The sequence below is a fragment of the Marmota flaviventris genome, chromosome 15, assembly GCF_047511675.1.
Source record: "Marmota flaviventris isolate mMarFla1 chromosome 15, mMarFla1.hap1, whole genome shotgun sequence".
Classification (NCBI taxonomy): Eukaryota; Metazoa; Chordata; class Mammalia; order Rodentia; family Sciuridae; genus Marmota; species Marmota flaviventris.
The window spans coordinates 64,244,828-64,262,359 of NC_092512.1; the positions used below are offsets into that span (position 1 = coordinate 64,244,828).

A 17,532-nucleotide genomic window follows, 5' to 3' on the forward strand; every position below is an offset into this window, starting at 1 on the left:
AGTTAAAGGTACAAAGTTTCAGGTATGCAAAATAAGCAAATTCTGGAGATATACTATATAACATAATGCCTCCAGCTAACAATACTGTATTATATACTTGAAAAGTGCTAAGGGAATAGATATTACATTAAGTGATCTTACCAAATAAACACATCATCATCATCATCACCACCACCACCCCCACCACCATTATACATAATATGGAAGGAAGCTAACAGATACGTCTATGGCCTTGATGGTGGCAATGGTTTCATGGGTATATTTACTTATTTCCAAATTCACCTAATGCATATATTTGTGTATGATTTATATTTAATACGTATAGCTTTTTGTATGTCAATCATACTAATAAAATACTTTAACAAAAATGTCAGTATTCCCATTTTTCTTTATTAATAATGAAAACAAATGAGCTAGAATAATATGTTATGTTGTGCAGGAGGTAGGGCCTAATAAGAAGTGATCAGGCCATGAGAACTCTCCCCCACAAATGGATTAATGCTGTTATTATGGGAAAGAGTTAGTAATTGTGAGAGTCGGTTTCTTACAAAAGTAAGCTCAGCTCTCTCTTGCTCCCACCCTCCGTTGGTCTTCTGCTCTACACAAAGACCTTCACCAGATGTGTGTGCCATACTCCTTCCTGGTCTTCACAACCTCCAGAATTACAAGTCAAACAAATTCATTAAAAATTACCCAGTCTGTGTTTGCTATAGTTCAGTTCTGGAATATTCCTGAAAGACCCACATGTTAAAGGCTTGGTCTCCAGCTTGGCACTATTGGAGGGTGGAGGAAAATTTAAGAGATGAGGCTTAGTGGAAAGTTTTAGGTCACTGGGAGCAGGACCTTGAAGGTGCTGGTGGTGGCTGACAAGACATTTTCACTGCACAGTGCTGGGTGCATGGCTCAGTGGTGGAGTGTGTGCTCAGCATATGCAAGGCCTGGCTTGATCCCCAACACCAAAAAATAAAATAAAAATTTAAAAAAGGAAAGAAAAAAAGAAGAGGCTTAGAGCCCAACCCACAGACCAGGAACTTAAGTGTCCTAACTTGGACTCTCAAGGCCATGAAAAGACCCATGTTTCAACCTATAGAATTATGGAATGGGGAAGGGATAAAGAGAAGGCAAGACTGAAAAGAAAAAAAAACAGTTGTTTACAAAGTTCCAAGAGACATATGCCCATGTTGTGAAAAAACAGTAAACACATTCATGTTCCTTCATTGCACTGGTATTACTTTAGAATGAAAGAGAAAAATCAGAGACAAATAGCTAATAGGAGAATACAGATAAGCTAAGAAATTGAAATGGATAAGTAGGAGGGAAATGCAGGAAAAGGAGAGTAAACCGTAATGATGTTCTATCAATTCTGAGATGAATATTGGTGCACATTTCAATGGCTGGGAAATAAGGATGTGTCTTACAATTTCTGTTGTCAGATTTGATGAAGTTTGGGTATTTTTATTTTAATCATGGAATCTCATTTCCAAGCAACAATCCATTTGTAAAAGAAAATGTTTGTTTATTTCTACTTTGATTTCCTCATCCTTAGACCATTATTTATCTTAAATTTATTTAATGGTTATAGATCCTAGAAAGAAGAAAATTACATTCATTCAAATCCATCAAATCATGTTTTCCCACCCGAGTATATTGAATGCAAATCAGGAATAATGAAAAATTCAACTAAGCAAGGTCTTCTAGTCCTGGATTCTAGACTCAGGGTGCTCAGGACAATGTAAACCCTTAACTCGGGGCTTAATTATCAACACTGTACTTCAGCAGAAGTCTCCTCCTCCTTGAATCTTAGCTGCTGCACATTTAATAGGAAGTATCATGACCCAGAGCACCCTCTTCAGTGTCATTAGTGCACAAACTATTATGTTACAGCAGATGATGCATTTCAAGACACCAACTGCCTCCGTAACAACATTCAGCAGCTTAATTACACATTAACCCATGATATAGGAGACATTTTCCTCTAATTCAATGCAAGGTTTTATTTTTTTCTCAGTTTATTCAACTAGGTAGAGACTCTACCTACCATTTACTATTCTTTTTGTTATTATATATATGTATATATATATATTATTTTATAATATTTCATATATTCTCTCTCACACACATACTCCATATATTCTCCTCCCTTTCTCTCCCTCCCTCCCTTTCTCTCCCTCCCTCCCTCTCTTTCTCTCACTCTCACTCTTGCTAGCTCTTTTTCTCTCTCACACACATTCCTTGTCTGCCTCCTGCCTCTCCTCCCTTTAAGTACAATATTATAAGGCATCTCAACTTTTCTTGATCTAGACTCTAAAATCACACCCTCTCCCTTTAGTTCCTCTCATTTTCATTGCCGTCTCTGGACCTCTTGAGTTTTTGCCCTGCTTTTTCTGAAATGATATGAGGAGCAGCACCAAGGGAAGCCTTTGAGTCAAGGACAGACTGATTTACACTCTCCCGAGATCACACTGTTTTTCTAAATCACTCTAAATTGCATTTTAATATACATCAACCTGTGTCTCTCTGTGTGTGCACACTGTCTATATTTAACACTCTGGCCCTCTGAAGAGATGCTGCAATGGTGCCATGTGCTAAGAGCACCTAAATCATTTTTCTTGAATGATTACAGCTAATTGGAAAGTCATCCATTTTCAAAGGCAGTAGAGATTTTTCTCTCTAATACACATTCCTTTGACTTTGGCTCCCCTTAAGGAAGATATGGTTAGACTTAGGTCATTGCCTTTATTCAAAAGCATAACAAACCGATGTTCTCTTTGAAGCCAGAGACCTAAAGAAGCAATGGTTTATTCCTGATCTCAGAATAGCCCATGGGTCAACAAGGTAGTAAAATATTATATCCTGTCCACGGGACTTCAGTTAGCATTCTCAGGAGTTCAGCATGAACATCCCCAGTGCTATACCAGCAAGGAATCCTTCACAGAGGTCTAAGAGGAACAAAGAATTTCTGTGGCTTAACAAGGTTAAACCCAACCAACTTTCAATAAAATGAAACTTGTAGTTACAGAGAAAAAGTATTTATTTCTCACTAAAAGATTTGATCTAGTATTATAGAATTATCCCTCAACAAAGTAAAGCTGAACAAATGTCACTATAGAAACTCAGCTGACCTATATCATTTCTAGGTCTAACACTTCTCCCTGGGGCTAAGCCCAATTCACGCATTTCAGCCCTTAACTGCTGTGTGTGCAGAATCTGCTACTCATGATCTTTTTACTCCCTCCAGATGTCCCATCTGCCTCCTGACTTTCCTGCTTCACAAGCCATTCCCTGGGATACCTCTTACAAAGAAGACCCCTGGTACCCTGCCAGTCTGCAGTTCCCAGAATCACCTCTTTTCTCTTCCTGAAGGGTCTCCTCTTCCATACTTAGCGCTTCACCCACCATGTATAGATGTCTACAACCATGAGCTCACAGTTCTCCATAGAACCTGCTCTTTGATTCCATGTTATGCTGAAAAGTGACACCTAATATTCACCAAGCCACATCCAGAGAATAACAGAGGGATCTCTCCTCCCCACAAATCCTTCCTATGTCTTCAGCCACCAAGTTTTGATTCTACTTCCTTATTATTTCTAAAGCGATTCCCTTCCCTTCATTTCACTGCCACCATGGTAACTCAGATTCACACCATCATCCTGCAGCTACAGAAATGTTTATCAAACTGACACTTGGTCATGTCTCCTCCTTGCTGCATTCCAGGGATTCTGGAGTACCTTCAGGATGAAGTTCACCTCCACAATACAGCACCAGGCAGGATAACAAAAGTCAGGCCCCTGCTCTCTTCTCCAACCTCCTCTAAAGAACAGGCCCTCAGGCTAACTATGGGCACTCCCCAGATGCCCTCTGCTTTCTGTTGGCTCCAAGTCTTTGCAGATGCTTTTCACCAGCTGGCAATGTCCACTAATACTCAACCCCAGCCATGGTGGCAGCAATCAGTAGCTGATTTGATCACTGAGTTCATTCTTCTGAACATGACATAAAAATGCAATTCCCAGCCTTCCCCCAGGTAGGTGTGATCATGTAACTAGTTGTAGCCAACAGAAAGTAAGCATAGGGGAGTTCACCATTTTTTAGGACCAGCCCTTGAAAATTCTCTCTTGAGATCTTCACACTCTTCCTGCTGGCTAAGAGCCCCTTCCAAGAGCAACTCTGAGAGGAAGGCACTGAATGCGGACGAACTTCCTTCACCCTGGATTCCTGAATGGCTGCACAAAAAAAGGACTCTTCTATGTGAATCAGTAACATATATGTTGAAATGTTCATGTGAAATAGATATCCACAGTACATCACTGAAATTTTGAGTTTTATCTGTTTTAACAGCTACCATCTTTGCTTTGTAATCTCAAATCTAGACATCATTAGCGCAACCCTCTATTCTTACTATTAAACTCAAATTTCTAACTTCTTCACTCTCCTTCGCCAGACTAACTTTCTAATATTTTTCAGGAATTATTCCCTAAACCTCTCAGTCTGGGTTGGGTTTCTTCCACCTTACTTACTATAATTATGATTACCTATATGACCATTTTCCTCCCCAACTCTGTGGTAAAGTTTTTGAAAGTGAAAACTTTAATCTGTTTTAATCTCTGTACCCTCTATGCCAAGCTGGCACTGAGGAATACGTTTCATATAATAACAAAGATGAATAAATAAATAAAGGAATCAGGATTTGTCATGTGGAAAATATGAAGACTCAGAAGTGATTTGATAAAAGTCCATAAGATAATGATGAGTATGGAGAGGAAAGGCTGGATGGGGAACTTTTAAAATTAATCCCTAGAAAAGAAGAAAAAATATTAAATGCTCAAAAAAGAATTTTAAAGATTTAAGGACAAATAAAAAGAGACCTGAATGTGTTGGCAGGAAACTTGAGCTTCTTAACTTCTAAAAATGAAGGAAGATATCAAAAAATTTGTAAAATGTTACTAAAGAAAACTTAGTTTGTTCTGAGTATTGCCTTTTTGAGCTTGATCATAAAGAGAAAATAGCTTTCTAGAATATGTCCATTGGATGCATCTCTGGAGGACATGAGATATTTTGTTTTTGTCAGCTTTTTTACCGCTGTGACTTACCAGAACAATTTTAGAGGAGGAAAAGTTTATTAGAGGCTCATGGTTTCAGAGGTCTCCATCCATAAGACGCTGGCTCCATTCCCCAGGGTTCAAGGTGAGGCAGGATATATGGCAGAAGAGTGTGGCAGAGGGAAGGAGCTCACTTGGTGATCAGGAAGCAGAGAAAGAGTCTCCACTTGCCAGATACAAATATATACACTCCAAAGCCATGCCCTAATACCCACCTCCTCCAGCGACACCCTACCACTTCAATTACCACTCAGTTAATCCCTATCAGGGGGATTAATTCACTGATTGGGTTAAGACTCTAATAACCCAATCATTTCTCCTCTGAACCTTCTTGCATTGTCTCACATTTGAGCTTTGGGGGGACACTTCACATCTAAACCATAACATATTTAAAGCAACTTTCTTGTAATAATATCACAATCGTTGGTTTTTGTTGTTTGTTTTGTTTTTTGGTACTGAGGAACGAACCCAGGCTAGGCATTGTTTTACCACTAAGATATATTGCCAGTCCCTTCAAAATCATTGTTCAAATTCCTTATAATGATGTTGCCTCATGTTCAACCAGCTAACATTCCAGTGGCAATTCACTTGGGTGTTCCCATCCACTATAAATAAATAAATAAATACATCCACTGGCATTTATGTATGTATTTATTTATTTAGAGATAACATCTTGCAGTGTTGCCCATGCTGGTCTTGAACTTCTGGTTCAAAGGATCCTTCCATCTCAGCCTCCCACATAGCAGGATTACAGGTGTGCCACACTGCACCAGTATGCATTAGCATTTAGAGAACCTTTATAGAGTTTCAAGGCCTCAGTGGATGACCCAAAGTAAAGTCATAGAACAATCTAGAACATTCCAAGGCATTCTTTTGGCTTCTTGGCCTCTCCACACATAGAAGGCTCCTGTTACTGCCAGGGAAGGAGTGAAAAGGAGCTGACAAAAATAATCAGCATTCTCACTTTATTCCAGACCTTTCTCCTCTCCACACCTGAGAAAACATCATAAAGGAATAACTAGACTAATCAAAAGTTTGGCTCTTTCAGTGACTTCTGTTTACTCTGTAAAAACTAACTTTTAAAAAACTTTATTATCTATAAATGAGTGCTGGATTTTTGTTCTTCTTTGACCTTTCCACTGCTTTCACTGGCTTGAGACATTTAACTTTCATCTGAAAAGGTATGACTGATCTAAAGGGAGCTAAAACATAAAACAGACATTTTCCTTTTACAGAAACAATATTTAACCTTTAACGCAGAACTTCACTCTGAGAGATTTAAGAGTGTGCTCACCTGTAGCTGGGATATAGTTAAAGGGTATCGGAATAATATCCAGGTAACACCTTCGCTGCAAGGCGGGATGGTGAGAGAGCCTTCGTACACCCAGTAGTCCCGCAGCAGAGGGTCTGTGTGACCACGTGGACGTGTCAGGAAAAGGCAGGTTAATTGACAATGATCTGGAAGACTCCAACAGCAGTGTTCAGAAATACAAATCTCCCCATGATGCTTCTCAGAAGGGCATAACAATTGTAAGTCGGAGCCTCACATACGTGTTCTTAAACTAATCATCATCAAGAAAATAACTAATGAAAAACATGATGAATGTTTATAGTGATTTTTATCAGCAAATTACTATATGTGTCTATCAGGTTTAACTAATCTAGGAAGAAAACATCCATGTTTCTATTTTCATTTTAGAGGATTTACTTCATAGACTCACATCTAATACTTTTTATTTTTTTTGTACTTATAGATGGACAGAATGCCTTTATAATATTTGTATGTGGTGCTGAGGATCAAACCCAGTGCCTCACACATGCTAGACAAGTGCTTTGCCACTGAGCTACAGCCCCAGCCCTCGTACCTAATACTTATTGAACTACATGGCAGGTATTATTCTGAGCATTGTAACATTAATTCACTTAATCTTCACATCAAATTAATACTCCAGATGCTTCTATTAGTCCAATTTCTCAGATGGGGAAACTGAACCACAGGTTAGGAATTTTCCAAGGGTCACTCAGCTAATAACCGACAGAACCAGACTGGAACCCATGCAGTCTGGCTGCAGCCTGTGCTTCTAACCGTGGTTCTAGCCTTGTCTATATTGTTTCTTCAACAGCAAAATATTAAAACCATAATATAGAAGGAAATATTTCATTCTCATTAAATTATTTAGCTTTGCATTAGAGGAATTCATGATTAAATATAATGGGAAAAATGTTAAGATTTGACAGAAATTGGCTGGTTGTAGAGCAATTAAATGTAGAAAGCAGGACAAAATAAATTATCTGGTTTTGTTTGAAACACTATGAAACAGAATATAATTTAGGCAGAGAAATGTGAAGACTGAAATTTAATATAAAACCACCTTGAAATCCAAGTTTCATTGTGCATATTTTGTGCATAATTATTACCTGTGTGCATAAGCACAATTGGAATAATGTCTAGATAAAAGTATTACTACAATAAAGTAACCTTATGAAATTAGATACAAAGTTTATTTCACTCTAGAGATTAATAAGTACTTTACTGACCAATCTTAGAAGAATATCAAGGTTCATCAAGGTTCTTTTATCATGCAGGCACTTTACACAAAAGGTATCAATTTTTACAGATGACAGACATAAGGAAGTTCTTCATGGATTAATGGAACTAGTAGCAATGTTGTTTTTTTTTTATTGTTTCAAGTCTCTACTCCTATATTTGGAGAAATCTGAAACTAGTATTTACTACAGAGAATATCAATTGCAAATAAACTTTATTAACTAATAAGATATAATTATACATATATATAACCATATATATAACTACATACACACACACACACACACACACACACACACACATATATATATATATATATATATATATATATATATATATATTCTGAGAAAAATAGTATGGTTATATTCATAATTAAAATTCATTTTATGGCTAGGCATGGTGACAATGCCTATAATCCCAGCAACTCAGGAGGCTAACGCAGGAGGATCACAAATTCAAGGCCAGCCTCAGCAATGTAGCAAGGCCCTACGCAACTCTGTGAGACCCTATGCCAAAATAAAAAGGACTGGGGATGTGGCTCAGTGGTAAGGCACTCTTTGGTTCAATGAGCAGTACCAAAAAAAAAATTGCTTACCTGGTAATAAAGTGTTAGGATTAAAGCAGGGTATTGTCTTGGACTTCCCCTGGGGGGAAAAAAATTTACTCCATGTCAATATAAAATTTCTAATTTTTAAAAAATAAAAATATTATTCGAACTAAAATTCTAGATTGAAGTCTTTTCTGAATGGCCTCATTGGGTCCCCTAGATTTGTAGGTGTATCATTCTGCTTTCTCATCAGAACAAGATTGAGATGCAAACAAGACATTTCTACTCTGTGTCTATGGCTATTTTCTTCGCTATTGCAGTTCCGATTGCCCTTTGATTCCTCATGTGGAGTTTACAATTGGTGTCCATCTGTCCCATATTAACTACTTTTTCTGCTTCTATCGCACTCATACCCAAGACTTGGTATAAAACACAGAGCCCTGGCTCAGAAACTTTCCTCTTGCCTGTTTGGAACACAGTTCCTAACCTCTTGGGCATTACAATCTGACACCCAACTTGTCATTTTGTCCCATGTGCATTTGAAAATTCAACTCTAAGAACTATTCTGGGTGATCTTCTCATCCAGAATGGGAGAGATGAAATTCAGATATGAATGTTCTATTCCAGTCAACTTTTTTCAAAGCAAGATTTAAATTTTAAGGGAAATATCTGCACCCTTATTCAACAGTTGACACTTATGATCCTTATTTTAAATTGTGTCATTCAAATGCTCAGGCCTCAGAGGCAGGAGGACAGTTGGATTTCTGTCTATTAATACACAAACAACATTGTAGAAGTTTCTTCCCTCCTTCATGGGATTATTTTATACTTTAAGGAATCTAGCCCTCTTTGTCCTACCCCAGATTCTGTATTCCATAATGACTGATGTCCTGTAAGCTAAATAAATGAGGGAGATTTCCTCAGTGCATTTCTACTGGAAAATATCAGTTCACAAAGTGTCCTCACCCTCTTTATACTTGTTTTCTTTTGACTAGTGTGGACTCCATCAGTAGCTGGGTTCCTTAAGAGCCCACCCAGCAGAACTTAAGGGAGATTCTCCCTGATTCAAGAGGCCCTGGAGGTGGTCTGAGAGATCTCTTATACAACCAGTCTTTCTATTTTCTTTCACATATCACCTTACCTCATTTTGAATGTCTCGGAGGCTCTTTATCACAGCCTTCAGAATGACCTGTTCCTTCCCTATGCTAGTGGAGAACCACAGTCACACTTGATTCTCAGACTGATCTCATAATTGGCATTGGGTACTTGGAACCCCTAAGTCAAGCAAGCTCAATGCCTGCTCTATATCTCCAGTGGCCAAACAGGACTAAACTACTACCTGGCACAAGATTACTGACATTCAACTCAGCACAGGCATTGAAGGTCCTGTTTAAAACAGAGCTTAACTTCCCAGCAATGCTGTGTCATGACATTACAGGGTCATATTGATCTAAATCACCTTCTCTGGTATATTATCATATGGATTATGTGTCCTTCTATTACTACTATTATTATTGTTGTTGTTATTACTTAACATACATACTTTGAAGTCTGGTTCCAATCATTTATAATGCTTTCCTATAATACGTAACAGTAAGGGTTAACTCAGTAGGCCAAGGCTGCCCAAACCCTGCACATCCTGTCTTTAGTATTAGCCCTTGGTTAGCTCTTAGTAGAAAACTCCTGGGCCCTTGGGACATTCCACCCCATAAGAGACCTGGAGAGCCTGGGTCTTGCTGTATTTATGGTGAACTCCTAATGATGCCTGGAGCCTTGGGCCAAGTTGCACCAGTGTGAATAGACAGGTTTGTCCTGCCCATATAATTTATGGATGCCTGGTTTTCCTAGGGTGTGGGGAGGAAGCCTGGAGTTTGATGAGCTGAAGTGGTTAGGTAAGCCCTTCATGCTTACCTGACCAACCCCTAATAAAAGCTCTAGATGCCAGGACTCAGGTGGGCTTCCCAGTTTGGCAACATAATATGCACCTGACGCATGGTTGCTGGGAGAACTGGGGCATCCCCATGAGACCTTCTTGGGAGGGGATACCTGGAAGCTTCTTCAGGTTTCCCCTGAACTTTAGCCCACCTGTGCCTCTGCCCTTTACTTAGATTTGAACTGTAACTTTGCACTTTTATATCCCATAAATAGAACAGCTTTTCTGAGTCCTGGGGATTCTAGAGAATTATCAAGAGTTGGTCCAGGGGCCTCTTAGACACAAGAGTTTCTGTTTTAAAGAACAACTTACCTTATACTGAATATCCTGGAGAATCTCAGTCACAGCCTTGAGCCCAACATGTTCCTTCCCTATCTGAAATGTATAAAGCATAAACCACAAACACAATATTTTAAAATCCTTTACTTTTATTCAAAATAGTAACCAAAAGTGAGGTTCCAATCCACCTGCATGTCCTTTCTGGGGAATTAAATGACCTTTCCTTTTATGGCCAGGTCAACATCTACTTAAGGTATTTGAAGTTGTAACAGCTAGTACAAGAAAGTAAACTAGCTATGATACCCAAGAACCCGTTTGGCTTCATATTTCTATGCACAGGTGTCACTCACTGTGCCATAATTCAAATACTAAATTAAACAAGACTATTATATAAAAGTGTCAAGCCTATATTTTAATTAAAACCACTCAGTACATATCCAAACTCTTGCATTCTTGCCTCTGGTGTTTATAGATCATTATTATAAATATTTCTCAAAGTTGAAATTTTTTTTGAAGAGTAGGTATGTGATGTTCTATATTAAAGTTACCAAAATCAAGACTTTTCTTGATTACCACTGATCATAATTGTTATAGCCATCATTTTATTTAATCTTAAGAATATGCTTTCAATAGCTTTCTATTATGAAATAGCACATATCCTTGGTATACAAAGTACTCCAAAGAAATTTGAGATTTGAACTATTTTTTTTTTTGATATTTAGTGTCCTTGATGCTAACTTTGCAAATCTGAAGTGCCAGCTGATTCACACTTCCAAAGCTTTCAGTGGTCCATGACAATGGAGAAAGTAAGAGCAGAGATCACTTATCACCTCAGGAAACAATCACTGCTATCCCTCAGCTTCTTCTCTTCCACATACATTTTTGAAGAATGACCTATGAGAAGCTGGACTAACTTTCAACATGCACACATTTTCTATTTTTCTCAATATCAACCGACTGTAAAATATGCTAGGGGGGAAAAAAAAAAGACAAGAAAAGCCTAACATAAGATAGGTCAATCTGTTCAGTGTAATCAGATTCCCATTATTTTTGAAGTGTTTGCAATTCCTGAAATAGGTTCTAAAAACAGAAAATAAATTTCATGAAGTTAACAAAAGAAGAAGAAAAAGAAAAGAAAAATGTCCCCATGAGTGTAGGAGGCTGGATCTTAGGCAAAAGCCTTCACCCCGTCTTCAGAAGAAATGGACCCTCCTCGTCTAACTGGTTTAACTCGTAGGCAACATTTGGATGCCTGCACCTCTGGCCGTGGTCTATTTTCATTTCATGCAGCTCCTGCCAGACCATGAACTCTTTGAGAAGATTCCAATCTGAGTACTGTAAGGCCACATAACAGTTTGTCAGGAGTGAGCTCCCTTGTGTCGGACTACCTGGATTCTTATCACGACCCTGCCACTTTTTGGCTATGTGACTTTGGGCAAATGTGCTTAGCCTCACCAGGCACAGTGGTGCATGCCTGTAATCCCAGCAGCTGGGGAGGCGGAGACAGGAGGATCATGAGTTAAAAGCCAACCTGAGCAACTTAGCGAGGCCCAAAGCAACTCAGTGAGACCCTCTCTCTAAATAAAAAAAAAAAAAAAAAAAAAAAAAATGGGTTGGGGCACATGTGGTTCAGTGGTTAAGTACCACTGGGTTCAATCCCCAGTACCAAAACAAAAAAGAAAGAAACGTGTGTGTACATGTACTTAACTTGTATATCCTTTGTCACTCATAAGTGGGGAGGATAAAGTGATAGGGTTGAAGGTCAGATCAAATCAAACAACTTGGAACAGTGCTTAGTGCACTATCATTCAGTTAATGTCACTCATTATCCTGTTTAACCTGCATGGTGTTGTAGAGCATCAAATAGATTTTACATATAGTGGCACTTCATAACTATTCGTGGCTCTTTCTATTCATGAAGATTCTTCACTTTACAAGCAAAACTTTATATCCTGCAACAAACTCCAGCTGTTGCTCAATCACCTTTCTTCTTTACCAAATAAATTCATATGTGAAAAAGTCATAACCACCAAAATCCAAGTACACATGACAGTCTCCACACCCAACTGCTAAAATCCTGCAGCAGCTCCTGTGCCAACACAATCCGGTGAGTCCTCCAGGACCGTGAGATCTGTCACTTTCTTACCTCTCCCCTTTGCCATCTTTCACCACCACCAAAAATACAAACCACTCTCGTGAGCCTCTTCTCCTGGAATTGAAGCCCTGTTTCATCTTTTTTTTTTTTTTTTTTTTTTCCATTTCTGCCTCACTCTTGCCTTATTTCTCACTGTGCTCCCTGGACTCAGGATGGCTGTCTTTGACAAGCTCTCCTACCACCTCCTGGTCTATGAGAACCCCTTGGGTGTGTCCAAGGTGCAGCTCTCAGGCCTTTCCAGTAAAAACTGGGCAGCCTCCCAGGATGGAGACTATGGTCAGTGCCCTTCAGTTTAGTATCTCTGACCTGCATGCACAAGGCTGTCCTTCTCTGAGTGGACTGTCCTCTTCTGATGGTATATATGCTACAAGAAAGCATATTTGAAAGGACTCGATGCTCAACTCTTTTTGGAAAATTAAGTAACTAAAACCATAGCATTAATATTACGACTGTAATCCAGTTTATACAAGAGGCAACCTACAACCATGCAGAGTTGGCTCTCTGAGTTTTGGTGCAGATTGGCAGAATACATTGTTGTGTGACTAAATAATTATTTGACCTCTCTGAGCCTTGATGTCTCTTAAGACTGGTGGTCAAGGGATGTCTAAAATTTCCATGATGTCTTTTACCTCTAAATCTTTTATCATAGATGATAAGAGAAAATTAAAAAGATTCACCTCGGTAAAAACTGGATTAAAATTTTATCTATGTGAACATATGGTCCATTTTTGTATGTTTGGCTAAATTTATACACAATTCTTTGCCCACCACACAGCTCAAATCTAAAATTTATGTTAGCTAAATCTTCCATCATTTGCAGTCTTATTTTATCAGTGTTTTCTATAAAGAATTTCAAATCATCTTCAAGTGAAAATTATTAATAATGAAGAGATAAAGTAATCCACTACATGATTATATTATTGATTTTTCTTAGAGTTTGCAGTAAGCTGGAGTCTAAAAACATTTTCTGAAATGCTTTTTCATAAATAAAATGAATTCTGCCTTCAGGAGACATTTTCAAAATCATTTCTCCAAAGATGCTGAATGCCACCCTGTAGAAAATTTCTAATAAATAAATGAACTCTTTTCTATCAAGGAATATGGCTGAACTCTCATGAACTCCAAAGATCAAGTTTTCTATTTTTACATTATTGGTGTTCTCTGTAAAGGTGTTTAATTTCACCTCGAAGTAATAAAACTGGGAGAGAATGGAAAACCATCTTGCAAAATGACTTAGAAAGCAGCAGCTCTGAACAGCACAATAACCACTGCAGACCATTTACCTGAACGAACAAGGCGATGATGGCGATTCCGTGCGGCTTCCCCACAGCCTCGTCAATGCTGCCAAACAGAGTGGAGTTCCAGTGGATCAGATGGAGCTGGTGGGCAACAATGCACAGGTTACTTCTAATGTCCTTCTCTTCAGAAAAATAAAGCCACATCACCGACTTCACTACATCTACATGGTCTTCTATACAACAAGGGGGTCACCAATATACACAGGCTACTGACTCCATAGGAGGTCTCTGGAGGAATTCCCTCCTTTACCTCTCTGAACAGAAGCAACAGGTCACCGCCTCTTGAGTTCTCAGTTTTAGTCCTAACTTAGGAGAAGCTCAGTGAGGGAGACTCACCGATTTCACATAGAGTTAGTGTCTTTCCTTAAATGACATTCCCTCTGGAGCTCAAAGAAACAAAACTCCAGGTCTGGACACAAACACTACTCACTCGAAGGATGGGTACCCACATAATCAAACACAGCATCACCAACCCACAGTACTTCCATCAGGAAATGTGCAAAGCCACTCTCAAGTTCTGGTAAATTATTTCAACTCTAGGACTATCCAAAGATAACATAAGATAGAAAAAAATTTAAGTACTGCCCTCTGTTCAAGTATTCCATAGTAAAATAATACTGATGTAAATCTCCAACAGAAGTTCATTTCCTACAATTGGGATAAAATTTTATCTATGAAGAAAGGACAATCAATGCTCAAGGTCCCTTCCTCCTAACCTCATACAGCTTTGCAGCTTTCAAGCTGATCTAGAATATGCACTTGTTCCTACAGCAGCGATAAATACTTGCAAGAAGCCACATCTAGTTCCCACACTAAAAAAATCAAATGGCCACAGAGATTCTTGGTATGACAGCAGCTAGCTAAAACCTTGTGCCCACCCACTTGAATCAAAGTGTGAAATATGATATATCAAGAAATTTGTAATGTTTTGAACAACCAACAATAAAAAATTTAAAAAAAAAAACCTTGTGCCTAGAATACCATCTTCAGTAGTATACCTTTTCATCAAACTAATTCCTTACCACCTTAAAACTTTGTCCCACATTTAAAAACTAGTTCTTAATTTAAAAAGACATAGATAAAACTCAATATTTATGTATTTAGAATCTAATTTTTTTAAAATTAACACACAGACTGTCAAAACTTTGATTTTTTTTTTCACTGCTGAATTTGTCCAAATAGAATCTGAGATTATAAAACTGACCACTAGAGGGAGGTAAGAAAGTCCAGCATAGAAACAGCAACCCAGGAAAAGAACACACCAAGACCAGGCTGCCTGGAAAGCTCACAGGGTCTGGAAGCAGCCAGTAAATGCTAACTGTCAAGGCACCGCCTTCAAGATAACAATGTCCTATGACTTCTCAATTAATAATAAAAGACTAACTTTATTATTTCCTTCTCTGGCAGCAACAATAGCACAGAAGTCCTTGTGGTACAGATAAGAACTGACTGCTTTCATTAAATCAACAAAGAAGGTCTAGGCCCAAGGTTGAGTTGTTGTGTTTTGTTTTGTTTTTTCCCCAACAGATGACAAAATTCAAACTGACATTTTTCTTCCTTCTCATAGCAATATTATGGGTTTTTTTTTTTTTTCTTTTTCTAAAACAACACATTAACAAACCAAATAAATAAATAAATAGAGCAAGCGTGTTTTCCCCCACACACACCATTCCTCAAATCTCAAAACCTTGGATTATCCAAATCTACTTCTGTTCTCCTGTTGCCCCTTCCTTGTTCCTATAATCTTATCCCGTTTTGCCTTTTGTTAGTATTGGTTCTGTTCCATAAAGTAGAGCCACTGAGGTAGGAAAATCACAAGGGCATACAAAGAACTCTGAGCACATGTCTAAGCCTGTCCCTGACAAGAGATGACGCTTCAAAAGTAGAAAGGTCAGAGTGCTCAAAGCTTTAATTCTGTCATCATTCGATTTTGGAAAACACTAAAGCAATATACGATTGCAGTGAGTATTATTACTTATGCTGCTTAGTATTAGTCAAGCTTCCCCATGATAACCTCCTTCCTTTCACAGTTTCTTTTTGGAGAATGGGGGATGGATTAGAGGTCAGAATATAAGCTAGGAAGCTGCCAGAGAGTATCAGTTGAAAAACTAAGATAGGGATATGGGATGATAAATGTTATGTGTTAACTTGGCTAGGCTATAGAACACCAGTCTAGATGTTGCTGCGAAGTTCGTTTTTAGATATGATTAGCATGTAAGTCAACAGACTGAGTAAAGTTGACTGTAATCCATTTTATGGGTAAACCTCATCCAGTTGAAGGCCTTAGCAGCAAAGACTGAGGTCCCTCAAAGAAGAGAGAATTCTGTCTCCAGAATACAAGATCAAAATTCCCCCCAGACTCTCCAGCCTTCAAACTGCAACAACTTTTGCATGGATTTCCAGCCTCAGCCATAAAATCAAATGGACCAGCTCCTTAATTTAAATCCCAATCTTTTTTATTCCTCCCCCAACCCTCCTGTTTCGCTGAAGCACCCTGACTAATAAAGCTTGTGTAAATAAAAATGTATGAAGACCCATGTGAAGTAGGATAAAAGAAAATAAATATAGGTAGAAAGAAGGAAAAAGGAATGAGGAGGAGACTATAACTTTAATCTGAAAGCCTTGTGCTGAAGTTCTTCATATCTTCACTGCCAAACCTAGTTTTTCCCCAGACCTGTCACTTCCAAATTGCTGGGAAGTCCACAAATCTTCACTCACAATCTTAAAGTTACTAGTAATTGACCCACTTACAAAACCTTGGATTATCCAAATCTACTTCTGTTCTCCTGTTGCCCCTTCCTTGTTCCTATAATCTTATCCCATTTTGCCTTTTGTTAGTATTGGTTCTGTTCCATAAAGTAGAGCCACTGAGATAGGAAAATCACAAGGGCATACAAAGAACTCTGAGCACATGTCTAAGCCTGTCCCTGACAAGAGACTGGCCGCCCCCCACCTCCCGCCACCAATATCGTCACTTTCCTGTGCACTGTAATAAGCCCATGAATACATGTGTTTTTAGGATAGACTGAACGAACAGATACAAACCCAGGGTTCTTACCCAATGCATCTATTGATCAGATAATGGAGAGGATGTCAACCTAAGGATCCTGAGAATTTCCAGGTCACTATAAACCATCTATGATCACCAGACTGATGACATTCTTATCTCAGGATGGCAGGTCTTTGATGCAGCTCATCCTGGATACTTCCCATGCACACGCCTCCCCAAGATTCCTTTCAAAGAAGAGCCCAAGACCCCACAGCACTGCTCTCTAGAGATGGCCCATGTTCTCCTGTGGATGCATCCTCCTTTCTTTCATAATAAATCTGTTTGTGCCTCCACCTGAAATTATCTTCTATAATCTATGTCAAGGGCCTGGCCATCCTGAGCAGAGGTCCCCTCTTTGGGGCTGCTTCAGACCCTGAATTTGGTGGCAAATGCAGGTCCAATCCTGAAGAAGGCTAAATATACAGGAAGGGAGACAAAGGCCCCTAACAATTAAAGTGAACATTTGGTCATTATTTCCCTAAGACTAGACTGAAGAATCAGGGGACAAAAATCCCTCAAATGATCAGAAGGAACATGTCAGACCTTCTACTTTATTTCTATGAGATGCCTTTTATTTCAATTTTCCTTTGCTTCACAAAACACATAATATGTATAAGAGTGGCCCCC

General features: G+C 38.7%; 1 protein-coding gene across 1 annotated transcript in view; it reads right to left on the reverse strand.

Annotated features, from left to right (window-relative positions):
- The window catches only part of Ca8 (carbonic anhydrase 8), a 91,144-nt gene that overhangs the window by 26,634 nt on the left and 46,978 nt on the right, over window positions 1-17,532 (reverse strand). Inside the window, exons 4-7 of the mRNA XM_071602312.1 lie at window positions 13,842-13,937; window positions 10,437-10,499; window positions 8,240-8,288; window positions 6,391-6,503 (exon numbers count right to left, since the gene is read on the reverse strand). Of these exons, the coding sequence (XP_071458413.1) occupies window positions 6,391-6,503; window positions 8,240-8,288; window positions 10,437-10,499; window positions 13,842-13,937 (321 nt within the window). The remainder of the gene's footprint in view (window positions 1-6,390; window positions 6,504-8,239; window positions 8,289-10,436; window positions 10,500-13,841; window positions 13,938-17,532) is intronic.